At 44.3% G+C, this 13,914-nt stretch overlaps 1 protein-coding gene across 2 annotated transcripts in view; it reads right to left on the bottom strand.

Annotated features, from left to right (window-relative positions):
* Positions 1-13,914, bottom strand: part of CMTR1 (cap methyltransferase 1) — a 49,135-nt gene that overhangs the window by 10,846 nt on the left and 24,375 nt on the right. For both annotated transcript variants that reach the window (XM_087817369.1, XM_016223730.2), the window contains 7 exons: positions 13,026-13,120; positions 12,838-12,910; positions 7,759-7,957; positions 6,855-6,973; positions 5,222-5,318; positions 4,761-4,893; positions 3,622-3,801 (listed from right to left, as the gene is read on the bottom strand). In XM_087817369.1, the coding sequence (XP_087673495.1) occupies positions 3,622-3,801; positions 4,761-4,893; positions 5,222-5,318; positions 6,855-6,973; positions 7,759-7,957; positions 12,838-12,910; positions 13,026-13,120 (896 nt within the window). The remainder of the gene's footprint in view (positions 1-3,621; positions 3,802-4,760; positions 4,894-5,221; positions 5,319-6,854; positions 6,974-7,758; positions 7,958-12,837; positions 12,911-13,025; positions 13,121-13,914) is intronic.

Genomic DNA, 13,914 nt, shown 5'->3' with positions numbered 1-13,914 from the left:
GAGAAAACAGTTCAATAGAGCAAGACCCAGAGATGGTCTAAATATTGGAATTATCAGACAGGGCCTTTAAAATAACTGAAAAACATGTTAAAGGATCTACTGGAAAAGGTATATAACATGCATAAAAAGATGAAGAATATCAGCAGAAATACAGAAACTATATTTTTAAAAAGCAAATAAGCCCTGGCCGGGTGGCTAAATTGTTTGGTATGTTGACTCATATGCCAAAAGGTTGTGGGTTGGATTCCAGGTCAGGGCATATAATTAGGTTATGGATTCAATCCCCTGTTGGGGAGCATACAGGAAGCTCGATTCATGTTTCTCTCTCACATCAATGTTTCTATCTCTCCCCCTCCCTCCCTCCCTCTCTTTCTAAAATCAATAAACATATCCTCGAGTGAGGAATTTTTCAAAAAGCAAATAAAAATTACAGACATGAAAAATATGGTATTAGAGATGAATGATTTTAAAGGGCTTATCAGCAGACTGAACACAGTAGAGGAAAGAATCAGTGAACTTGAAGACAGATTCTCAAACTAAAGCATGAGAGAAAAAAGTGAAAACCATAAAAGAGCATGTGGGCAATAACAAGCAGCTTAACATAAATATAACTGAAATCTCAGAAGCAGAGGGAAGAATAAGACAAAAATATTAACAAGATAATAACTAAGAATTTCCCCAAACTGATGAATGAAATCAATCTATAGACCCAAGATAAAAGAAACCCCAAAACAAAAACACATATAAACACATCGTGGTTTCCAACATGCTGGAAACAAAAGATGAAGAGAAAAATCATGAATGCAATCAGAGGAGAAAGGACACATGACATACAGGCAAGCAATGGAAAGAACAATAGGAAAGCAGAGAAAAATATCTTTAAAGTGCTGGAAAAAACACTGCCAACTTCAAAATCTACACCCAATGAAAATATCCTCCAAAAATGAAAGGGAAATAAAACATTTCAAAAGACAAAAGCTGAAAGAATAGTCTCTAGCAGACCTCCACTACAAAATAGGCTAAAAGAAATTATTTCAGGTGAAAAAAATGATTCCAAACAGAAACGTGGTTCTGCAGGTTGGAATGAACACCAGAATATCAAGAAACCTTTAAAAATAATTAGTTGTACATATATAGGAGGTGTGTATATTTTTAAATCTCTTTAAAAAACTACAGACCGTTTAAAATAAAAATAACAGCAATGTAAAGTAAGGTTTTCTATAAAACGAGCACAAAGGAAGGAAAATTGTAAATGCACATTTATTGTGGTACGGTTCTTACACTGCTCATGAAGCAGCAGAATACTTTTTGAAGATAGATAAACTATGATAAGATGCACACTGTAATCTCTAGAGTTAACAAAACATAACACACAAAAGGCATTAAAAAAATAAACTCAAAGAAGTAAAAAGAAATACTACTAAAAAATACTGAATTCACTTCCCAAAAAAGGAATGAAGGCCCGGCTGGTGTGGCTCAGCGGCTGAGTGTCAACCTATGATCCAGGAGGTGGTAGTTCGATTCCCAGTCAGAGCACATGCTCGGATTAAGGGTCTGATCTCCAGCAGGGGGAGTGCAGGAGGCAGCCAATCAATTATTCTCATCATTGATGTTTCTCTCTCTCTCCCTCTTCCTTCCTCTCTCTGAAATCAATAAAGACATATTAGAAGGAAAAAAAAAAAAAAAGGAAGGAACATTGAAAAGAATAGAAGGCAGGATAAACAGAAATCAAACAACCAAGACAGAAGATTTAAACCCAAACATATCAACAATTACAATCCATGTAAATGTACTAAACACCCCATTTAAAAGATAGGGACTGTTGCACTGGATAAAAAGGTAAGACCCAACCATATGTTATTTACAAACGCAAAGACGAGTTGAAAATAAAAGAACATAAAAAGATAAACTATGTAAATACTAACCAAAAAAAAGCTGATGTGGATATATTAATATGTGGATATATTAATATCAGACAAAATAGACTTCAAAACAAAGAGTATACTAGAGATAAAGAAGGATATTTCATGATAAGAGATCAACTCATTAAGAAGACAATATTCAATGTGCATGTGCCTACTAATAACAAAGATCCCAAATACATGAAGCAAAAACTAACAAAACTAAAGGACAAATCATGACTGAACAATCATAACTGGAACCTTTAATAGCCCCTTTTAGCTAATGACAGAAGAAGTCAAATATCAGTGAGATGTAGAAGATCTGAAAATCACTATGAACCAACTTGACCAAACTTTTATATATTTATGTATTAATAATAAAATTTATTACAAAGGGAAATTTATTTCATTTAAATATATATATATATTTAAACCACACAAGAACTTCAAAAGAATACACATTTAGAGACTAATATCCCTTATGAACACAGACACAAAAATTATTAATATTAGTAAATCATATACAGCGATGTGAGTGACAACTCATGACCAACTTGAGTTTATCCAAAGATGCAAGATTTGTTTTCCATCTGAAAATCATCAATGCAATTTGCTGTAAATGAAATAAAAAATAATTTCTATAGATACATAAAATGTATCTGACAAAATTAAACACCTATTCATGTAAAAACTTCAGCAAACAAGGAATAGAAGAAAACTTTGTCAACCTGATAAAAGACATCTACAAAAAACCTACAGCTAGCATCATATTAATGGTTAAACATTTTACACTTAAAATCAAGAACAAGGCTAGGATGTCTGCTCTTATCACTTCAAGTCAACATCATACTGGAGGAACCAGTAAGTGCAATGAGGCAAGAAAAGAACAGAACTACCATTAGGATCCAGCAATTCCACTTGTGGGTATTTCTCCAAAAGAACTGAAATCAGATCTTGAAAAGATATCGGCATCCCCATGTTCACTAGAGCACTATTCACAACAGCCAAGACATGGAAACAATCTAATGTCCACTGACAGATAAATGGATAAAATGTTCTTATTTGACCCCCCAAAGAAGGCACTTCTACTGATCCATTGCTACTATATAACTTTCCAACCTACCTCAAAAAACTTTAATGCTTGTCCACCTAGAAAACGGAGCCAACTGTCACGACTTTACATCACCACCACTAACGGGGGAGGAACTACACTCAAACAAGGTTAAGAAACAAACCAAAACCATCAGCATTCAGATCGCCCATCCGGGGAACTCACGAACTGGAAAAACTTTGGTACCAGAACTTCCAAAGCATGTCATATACTTGCTTTCCAGTCACCTCCTCCTCCAAATGGGCTTCACAAAGCAGCAACCATGATGGCCTTTTACAATCAGAAGCAATTAAAGGGAAATTACTCCTGCCTCCAGGGACACAGGACAAAGCTGCTCTCTGCTGGATTTCACTACCATACCGTCAGGTTCCCAAGGGTGTGGCTACGGCAGCCAGGCTCCCACCAGAACCCTCGTGACAGGGCATGGGAGCAGGATGAGGGTTCCCAAGGTGCTCTAAGTCCCAGGGAGCCCTGGAACAAGCAGACCAATCCCAGTTACCAATTTTTCAGGGTTGACAGAGTGATACCAAGAGCAGTCATCTAGTCCTTCATTCTCTGGTCTTCCCTGATACCCTAGTGGTGCCAGCAAAAAACACCTGGTTTGCTTACCTTTCATTGGACCGTATCATGTAGTCGGTAAATTCATGGTCTCCCTTGATCACCTCTAAGGGAACCACAAGGTTGACATCGGAATCGGTGTTCCGCAGCTGATTGAGTTTAATATTGACTGAGAAGAGGTAATCCCGCACGTCATCTATGCCCACCTTCAGGCCCTTGCACACCACATACCTGGCAGGAGAAACCCTGTCACTTCACTGAACAAGGACTTCCCGCCAACATTCCTCCTCCCCAAGCCCCTTGCTGAGTCATGAAGCTCAACAGCTTTATATCTATGCACAAAGAACAGGACAGACTCTGTGTTGCAAAAGTTCACCTCAAAACCTTCCTTTTTATGTTGGGATATATTTCTACTCTTTATGACAGTGGTTCCCAACTGCCCTGAGCCAGGCTGCACCATCACCTGGGGAGTCTGTTAAATTATAGACCTCATCAATCAGACTCTCCAGGGATGGGGCCCAGAAATCTTGTTTTTAACAAGCCACCAGCAATTCAGATTGGCCGCATCTTCTCTCGCACTGTGTATGGGCACCCTGTCCCACCTGGGATGCCAACAATGCCTCTGCCTTGTGGCCCTCCTGCCCTATCCCAACCCATGTCTCTCCATGTTTCCTTCTATTGATCACCTTCTCCCTCCTGGGCCAAACCAAGGATCCCCCCCATAAGTGTGGTGAATAGGCTTGTGAAGGAGACAGAGGCTGAACTGGCATATCAGAGAACCAGTAAGATCCAAATCCTGACTTCCCTTGGCTTTAATCACTTCTTTAAAGTCAAGGTTTTTAATGTAGCTTGAATGGCCATGCCAGAGAAATGTGCCAAGATTTGTGTTCTGACATTTAGCCAACTAGTCTGATTAAAATGGAGAGGAAGCCCTAGCTGGTTTGGCTCAGTGGTCAGAGTGTTGACCTGTGGATTGAAGGGTCCCGAGTTCTAATCCAGCCAACGGCACATACCTTGGCTACAGGCTCAAAGCCCAGCCCCACTCGGGCCACATGCTAGAGGCATCCAGTCAATGTGTCTTTCTAACATCAATGTTTCTCTCTCTCCCCCTCTTCCTCTCTCTCTGAAAAGCAGTGGAAAAATATCCTCAGGTGAGGATCAAAAAAAAAAAATGGAGAGGAAAACCTCACCTCTCGGAATTGGCAGGACGGCTGGTAATTGGCTTAAAGAGACATACTCGTTCGAAGCAGCAATACAGCAGGTAGATGAGCCCCACGCTGAATGGTGTGAACAGGTCAAAGGTTTTACAGATGAAGTGGCCTCCTGGATTACAGAGAAAATACCAAGAGCAGTCAGTGGGTATCTAGTCTAGGAAGCAGATAAGGTAACCTCAGGGAGTAAATATGACCAAGTCAGGGACTCGGAACCTGGGTCCATTAAAAGTCAGAGGCAATTTAAGGGGAAGACTGAGCTGTAGCGGGGACTTTGAGGATTCTATAGCACTTTCTTCCCTAAATTCCTCATTCAGCCACCTGTCACCTGATATAAACAGATTTTTTATTTTTAACTTCCAAGCCCACCCTTATGCATGCTCTTATTCAACAGGGCCTCTAGTGGGTCCCAGGGTGGGGAGTCAGCTGAGAAGAATCACCTGTCCGGACAACAGAGAGCGCCATAAGGAACTGACAGAGTAGCAGCTGCTTGCTGAGGATCTCTTGCAGGTTCTCCTGTCCCTCCACAGAAAAACCCTAAAATGGGAACACGAGGATCAGAGTGGGAAACAGAAATGATGAAGACTTTGAAAAGGCATCCCTACCTCATCTTCACTGAGATGTCTTCAAGTGTTTTCACTGATCTCAACCACCTGACTGATATACAGCTTGGTATGTGAATTATTTTGGCATCGTCACATGGCTTATTACAAACAGAACCCAGGCCTAACAACTGGACCAATGCCATTTCCTGCTCTATCACACCCAGGGGATCGAACCAAGTCTGCTTTTCCAAGGAGATGGTCCAGAAATTTACATAACTCACTTAAGAATCCAAGTTAAGAGTAAGGCAGACAAAGGCAAAACACTGGCTAGTCACAGGCCAAACATAGGACAGGAAACAGAATGCTCTGGTGAGTCTGACGAGGCCCAGGAAGTACTTGTGGCATTGAATGCTCGGCTTGGGCCCCCCCAGCCTCTGTGCTGACTGTGGAACAGTCCCCTTTGGTGACAGGAGAAAAGTTTGCAAAACTCTGACAATCACTGATCTCTCTCTGCTAACCAAGGATTTACTCACAAAACCCACTTTCCTGTCCCAGACCATGAAGCCTCTCCCTCTAGATAGCAGGGTCTCTGGCCAAGGTACTTGTTCAAAGAATGTACATTGTTATTCCTGGAGTGGTCTCCCTCCCTGTGAGAGCCTAGCAGGGAGCAGAGAGCCAAGTGCACAGAGGAGTAGAGGAGTAAAGGAGGCCAGGGGCTGGAGGACAGAGAGAGGGCAGATGTTTAATGGGCACGGTGCAAATTTCACAAAATGCAAACATTCTGAAGATCAGTTTCAGGACAATGTTACTGTATTTAACAAAAATGGTTGAGATGGTGAAGTTATGTTATGTATTTTTTACCACAATAAAAAAAGTAAATGAGGCTGCTGTCCGTTAAGTTGGCCCCAATCAGGCCAGATCTCTCTGACTCAGTCCTATGAAGGTAATAGCTAAAAGACCCAGAATAAAAAAATGTTTAACAATGTCTTCCAAATTTACAGATGCTCCTCAAAGTGCATGCCTGCTTATAGGGTCAATCAAAAAAGGAAAAAGACCAGTCCAGGTCACCAGTCTACATTGCCAAAGCAGAAAGACAAGTCCTGCCAGATCGCAACAGCTCCCTCCCAAGCACCATCAGACCCCCTTCCCGCTCAGCAGGAGCAACCAGTCTATGCCGTCCCCTGTTGTGCACAATGCTTTCAGATCCTCTGCTGACGTCCTGCACATGCCTTCACCTTTCCATAAGCTAATACTTGAAAGGCCACCCAAGTTGCTCCAGAGATTTTTCTCAGCTCTACCCATGAATTGCACAGGTGGAATTTCTCTGATAACAATGTGACCCTGGAGCAGCTACCACATTCTCTGTCCTTCCTCTAAACTAAGTGGTGGCTCACTCCCGAAGAGACTTCTTGCCATGTCAGACTACTGGGTAAGATAGCTGTAGTGGGCAGCTAAAGGGCTAATAAAACAAAACAAAAACAATTCTCAAGCCTCTATTGTGCTAAATCCCTAAAGCACCAGCACCTACCCCATCGGCCATCAGAAAGTGGACGCCCTTGCGATCTGTGTTATCCAGAACAAAATTCCGAAAAGCAGTGATGTTCTCTGGGCGGGTGATGTCTCCATCTCCATCGATCCCACCCTCACCTGCAGGACACAAGATTCACATTAACCTCATCGGTCCTGTGCATCCCAAGAGCTGGGGTACAAGCTCTCTGGGGTACCAGGTGGGTCTCATGGTCCAGGAGAAAAGGCCCTGTGAGGAGCATTCAGTGCAGGACCCCTCCTACAAGGCTACCTTGGCGTGATGGACCCAGAGGAAGACCCAGGGCCCTGCTGTCTTGTAATAAAGCAGAGATGGAAAAGGAGTTAACCAGCCCAGAATCGTCAACTGAAACAGAGGGCCTTCCTCCTCAAGACCAGAGTTGTGTTTAAAGCACCTACATTTCAGAACCAATATCGACTTTTTAATAGGGACTCTTAAGAAAGGACTTGGGATCTGCTGCCAAATCATAACAACCAAGACAGAGTGGAGGGGGCTGCTGCAGGGGTGCTGAGCTGTCCGTTACCAGTACTTCCCACACCCAGCACAGGGCTGGAGATGGGCGTGGGGTCTGCATGCTAACAACCCTGCCGGTTCTCAGCCAGAGATCAGGAAGTTTCACTATCCCCTGTGACCACAGAGAAGAAAGGGGAAATGAATACAGCATGGATCAAAGTGTGCCTAGTGGGGTGTTTAAATTGCATCCTGCAGGCCGGGGATAAAAAGGAACGGACTAGGGAGAACCAAGACCTCCTGACATAGGCTGGGAACCCCAGGCTGAGACCTGGGAAAGAAAACATGGCAAGTGGGTAACAGCTGCTTCTGCCCTAAAGTCCCCATGAAGGACTGTCCCAGAGCCCCTAATACACCCCCTCCCCCGTGTCCCTACCGTAGTAAGGTTCAAAGAGTTCACTGGAGGCTGAGTAGAAGTCCTCCAGCTTAAAGTCATTTGGGCCCTTCAGAGTCATTCCAAAGCCCTTCGCGTGCCACTTCTTCCTCCACAGCACATACTCCGAGAAGCCACCGGGGCCTGCACAGACGTCAGCAAAGTACAGAAGCTCAGCTTCCCGATCCTTCACCAGTGGTTTCTGCAAAGGCAAGTGGAGGACGGGGAGAAGGGAAGGAGAAGGCAGGGAGTGAAGTCAGCCTTTCCCCAAGCACAATGCAGAGTTCCTGCCAGGACCACAACACCCAGGAAATGCACCCTGTGTGACCATCTCCCTCTGGAGTTGCCCATCCCCACCTCAAAATACCCTGATGCCTTCACACCACCAGGCCTAGCTCAGACTCCTAATAAAAACATCTTACTGGGCACCTGGGTGTGCATTTTTTTGTTTCTTGGCATCTTTTCTTCACCATATCCTGCCTTAAAAGAGTCCTACTGAGCAGAATAGATGCTATATCTCCCCACATTACAGAAAGGGAAAAAGAGATACCAAGACGCAAAGTGTCCTGTTCCCAGCTGTCTGCACAAAGTTAAACCAGAGTCCAGTCAGCCTGTGGCCAGACTCAGGTCTTCCTGTCCAACCCAAGTCTGGGAGCTCTGACCTCACCCGTCTCAGCCACAGGGCCTACCTTTCTAGACTATAGCCTCTGCTTCCCTGCTCCCCTTCCTCTAGGCACTCTCTTTTCTTCCAATTAACTTTTTATTTTGGAATAACTAGATTTACAGAGAAGTTGCAAAGACAGAGTTCTCATATACCCTGCACCCAGTTTCCAGTTTTACTAATATCTTCCATTGTGATTGGTCAAAACTAAGAAACCAACATTTGTACACTACTATTAACTAAACTCCAGGCTTGGTTCATATTTCACTAGAGTCCTTGCTCTGTTCCAGGATCCAATCCAAGACACCACAGTGCATTCAGTCGCCTCATTTCCTACACCCCTCTCTTCTTCTGCCTTTGCCCCTCTGCTAGTGGCAGGCCTGGGATGGTATACAGCTGGGGGCTGACAAGACAGAGAGAAAAGGAACACCAGTGTGCAGCCTCCAGGCAGCCCTCAGAGCACCCACCCACTTCAGGAATAACTATATTACAATAATCATTTGATAATCATTTGAATTTTTATTGGATTGTAATTGCGACCACTTGAGTCATTCTAACTCTTAATCTAAAATTTATGCTGAACGCAGCACTGACAGACCTATACTGTGTGTTTACACTTCTCTTTTACACACCTGGGCCCTAGATGGTGAATTCTACTTGCCCCGACCCTCCATAGCAAAGGAAGTAGCATCTACACTGGTAACAAGAGGCTGAGCTCTAGCAAGGGCGACAGAGGAGGGTGATGAATACCAGCAGGGAGAGGCTTTGCTCCCTACAGGCGGACAGGGCTGAGAGCTTGCTCAGAGTTCTGTCACTGATAAAGATCAGAAACAGTCGTAAGAAAGAAATGGAAAAACTAATGTTCACAATCCAGTCCATTTCTAGGTGACAAGGGCCTTTCCTCTGAGGATAGCTATCTAGCTTTATCAAAACAGTGAAAAAAGTTTCTGGAAAAAGTGACTTTAGCTAAAAATAAACTTTGTCAGCCTGTGACAAGCCCACCCAGGCATGCTGATATATATCAGTTCTTTCTCCCCTCCCCCACTACTCCACCTCAGCATTCTTTGTTCCTGGGACATCAATTGTTTGTATTTTTGGATTTTATTTATTTACATATAAAAAAAGACCTAATGGCATTTGCCGAGAACATTAAGTAGCACTTTCCTGGCAGCACGGTGGTAGTGAGGCAGGGTCATCAGTTTAAGGCCTGCAAGGCTGGAAAAAGGGAAAATGTTCCTCACTGCAGGGCTTGTCACACACACAGACACACACACACAGACACAGACACACACAGACACACACAGACACACAGACACACACACACACACCCCACCCCCCCCCGCCAGCCCCAAAGTCCAGCTTCTCCTGGCCAGTAGCAGGCCCAAAGGAAGACTAGGGGATGGGAGAGGACTGAATCAATGAAAACATCTCACCTCCAAAGAGGGCATAAATATTATCTCATTTTGTGATTTCAAGACATGGCCTGAAGGTTTTTTCACAGAAAGGACAGCTGGGGTTCTCACCTCTTCTACCTACTGGCTGTGCAGTCAAGGGCGAGCACACAATTTAGGTTTTTAAGCTCAACCTTCCTCAGCTGTAAACTGGGATTAATGTAGGTTACTTCTTCTTTTTTTTTTAATCCTCACCCAAGAATATGTTTTTATTGATTTTAGAGAGAGAGTAAGAAAGAGGAAAAAGAAAAACAGATATGAGAAACATCCATCAGATGCCTCCAATACACGACCTGATCAGGGATTGAACCCACAACCTAGGTAATGTGGCCTGACCGGGAATCAAGCCAGCAACCTTTTGGTGTACAGGACAATGCTCCAAACAATTGAGCCACCCGGCCAGGGCCGTAGGTTATTTCTTAAAACTGTTGTAAGATTAAATAAGTTACCATGTGTCCAAAACCTTTATAAACTATAAAACACCAAACAAGCATAAGATATCATATTCAACGAGGTCAATTACCTTGAAGTCAAAACTTTTGTCCTGTTCCATCTTCTTCTCTTTCCAGTGCCTCAGGGGGCATCTGTAAGTGCTAACTAATTTCCTCTAAGACAGTGCTGAAACTTAAAGATCTCCATTCAGTTTGTCTCCTGTTACACTTCAAAACATGTTTTCTTACCTCTATAATATCCCCCAGGCACACAAATTCCTCATATAATGTTATGGTTTATAACAGACTTCCATATACCCAAAGAATTTAAACTCCCTTCTTTCCCTTGTCTCTTCCAATTCTTGTTTACTATTTCTTTACTCCCCTATCCTAGTCTCTTTTCAACTTTTACCAAAACCCGAAGAACCAGAAGCACACAGGAAAACCTGAGCCGTGTCCCCTCCCACTTTCCACCTCTAACATCTCCACACCCCTCCAAGCCTCAAGTTTTGCATCCACGCTCATATTCTATCATTTGCCTGATCCAAGAGCCAGAGACCCTAGCAAACCCGGCATGTGCCCAGGGCTCCCACCACTCCCCTCTCTCCTGGGAACTGCTCTAGAGCATCTCTGCTCACCTGAAAAATGTGCCAAGCCTGCTGGCCTTGGCTGTCACTTTGGTCCTCAGGGGAAAACAGAGATGAAAGAGAAAAGAAAATACCAAGGGCTGGAGAGAAATCACTTTTTATAGTGGAGTGCAGAGAAACATCTCAGAAAGGGGAATTCTCCATGGCCACCAGCAATCAATTCAGGTCAAGAAGCTGCCTGAAGCGTTACAAACACGGCTGCCTTTTTCTATGTAACTAACATCTCCACCCTCGACCTGAATGGTACAACCCTGGTGTCTTCTTCATTTTCCTGACAGCAAAAGACAATAACCAGACACTAGCTGCTGGAGGCATTTTCATTCAAAAGCCCAAAATGACGCTGTGACTTCCCATCAGCTTGACAGAGCTCTTCTGCCAGGCAGGGGTTTAAAATCATTTGGAGCTCAGAAAATTAAATCAACATTATATCAACCTAATTTTCTCAAGATGCTAATTCCAAGAGCCCCTTTGTGCTGCCTGCTGGTACTGGAAAATGGGGAGGGAGACATGGGAGAGAGAAATGACTAAAGGCTGGAGGGATCTATTCAGTTTTGCCATCATGGATAAAGCAATGAGGTAGGTGGAGCTGAAACATTAAAGAACTTGAAAAAGAAGTTTCTTTAGTGAGTGGATAATCAGAAAGCCTAATGGAAGAAGGGTGAGTGAAGCAGAAACAGGCAAAGAGCAAACATTCTGGACCCGGGTAAAAATGCTTTGAAACCCTGACGGTAACGCTAGAATGAAGTTTCCATTATTCTATCATCACGGAGGGTCTGCAGTCAGAGGAATGAGGTGCAGCAGAGTAGAAAATCATTCTGCTTTACCATTTCTTGAGAAGGCCAATGCCTGATAACTACGATCCCACACAAAGCTTGTTCTAAGAGACAGGAAGGGAAAGTGGCCACATCTGAACTCAGAGCTCTGAGAGCTGGAACAACTCCTAAGAGCCTTTTGGTCCTACCCTGCCCTCTGGCAGGTTAGTAGGGTGAATTCCAGAGATGAGGCAGCTGAGACCCAAAGGCGGCGTGAACTTCAGTGACACCACCTATGATGTAAGTGGTACACTCCCTGCCGCCTCACTGAACAACACAGCCATGACACTGATTTTAAATGGACCTGGAAGGATCCAGATGCCCACATTTCATCCAACTCTCAAACATTTCCCAGAGCACTCCCCTCTCACACCAGAAACAGCACCCAAATCAGATGATGTCACAGTTCCAAATTGGAAAATAAGCTCACTGTAAAGATTGTACACTCACCCTTCTACTCTACCTCACCCACGGCAGAAAGAAGGCAGGCTCAAGTCCCCCAGTGGCAACTGGCCTCCACACACCAATGAGCACAGAAAAGCTTTATAAACATCCCCACCCTGCTCTCAAGTCCACTGGAATATCCAGAACCTAGGTGCCATGGGGAAAGGGATCACATTCATCTCACTCAAAATTATATAGCTGGTGCCTAGCACTGTGCCTGGCACAAAGTAGGGGCTGGATAAATACATGTTTAATGAAAGCAGGGGGAAGGCCCGTGCTCTAACTTGTGGACTCACCTTCCTGTTCCATAGGCCTTTAGATGCACCACAGCTGCTGATTTTGCCTAGAAGTGTCCCTTCTCCATGGCTGCAAGCCCTGCCCACCTCCACTGCGAGTGAGCAACAGGACCTGCAGAGTTGGGGGCTGGGTCTTTGAGACAATGCTTACTAGGGTACTCCTGGGAACAAAGGAAGCACTGTGGGGCCCTATCTGAGGAGCTCAAACCAAAATATCTAACATAAAATGTATCTCTAATACAGAGCAGGTATAATTACACTGCGCAAACGGCAATCTCTGAGCCACTGAAGCTTAAGCCCATTTAGCACTATGAATTCAGAAGTAGAAACTTGTTCTCACCCCGCAAGAGTCCCGTGGATTTGTAAAAATGCGGTCAAACACAAAATCCATATTAGCCATCTTCATTGCCGCCCTGCAACAAAGACAGACAGAGCAGCTCAACTTAGCACTAGACGTATGGAAAGCTGAGGCTCAAAGGAAAGGCGGAAGGGTGCATGTCAGGGGAGGGGAGGGGAATGGCAGCAAACCTGTTTAGGAAGAAGACTCCTCGGATCATCTCGTAGGGATTGGCCCGGGTCCGAGCTCGCCGCATCTCCTCCCCATCTAGGACATCAAACACATTCTGCCCAGAGAGAATCAGAACCTCAAGGTGAGTATCACACTCCAGGCTGGACAGGGTTCTTAAAGAGGCTGAGGAGCCTAACAAACAGCGTTCCAAAGAACAAGGTTCCTGCTGTATCCCAGCTCTAAAATGACCAGCTGTGTGACCCTAGACAAGTTGCTCAATCACACTGACCCTCAACTACATCACCTGTAAAATAGTAAAAATAAGATGTAAGCACATCCCTGGCACATGGTAAGTGGTTAATAAATGGCACCTGTGGTTCTGCACAGGGTCCCCTCTTGGCATTACTACTCTTCACTGCAAATCTGTTTCTCCACTCCAGCAGCAACCTCCCAAGGGAACAGAGTTCTGATACCAAGGCTCTCTTGACTGGGACTCATTGAGAGAGGGTAAACAAACCAAGACCAGGGTTTTCTGATGGCACCTACCACACAGTAGGGATCCCTTCTCCCTTCTCCAGTTCCTCTCTGATAAAAACAAAAACAACCTCACTTCATATGAGCACCAGTCACTGTAAGGATATTCCCAACCCCTCTTGCCTGTCAAAAAATAAGTTCTGACGCCGAGCCAGCGTGGCTCAGCGGCTGAGCATTGACCTATGATCCAGGAGACTGCAGTTTGATTCCTGGTCAGGGCACATGCCCAGGTTGCGGGCTCGATCTCCAGCCCAGGGCATCGTGCAGGAGGCAGCCGATCAATGACTCTCTCTCAACATTGATGTTTTTTCTCTCTCTCCTTCTCCCTTCCTCTCTCTGAAGTCAATAAAAATGTATTAAAAAAAAATAATAATA

This window comes from Miniopterus natalensis, chromosome 5 (genome assembly GCF_054644295.1).
Source record: "Miniopterus natalensis isolate mMinNat1 chromosome 5, mMinNat1.hap1, whole genome shotgun sequence".
NCBI lineage: Eukaryota > Metazoa > Chordata > Mammalia > Chiroptera > Miniopteridae > Miniopterus > Miniopterus natalensis.
Note: the sequence above shows the minus strand (reverse complement) of the source record. Positions and strands in the feature narration are given on the sequence as shown.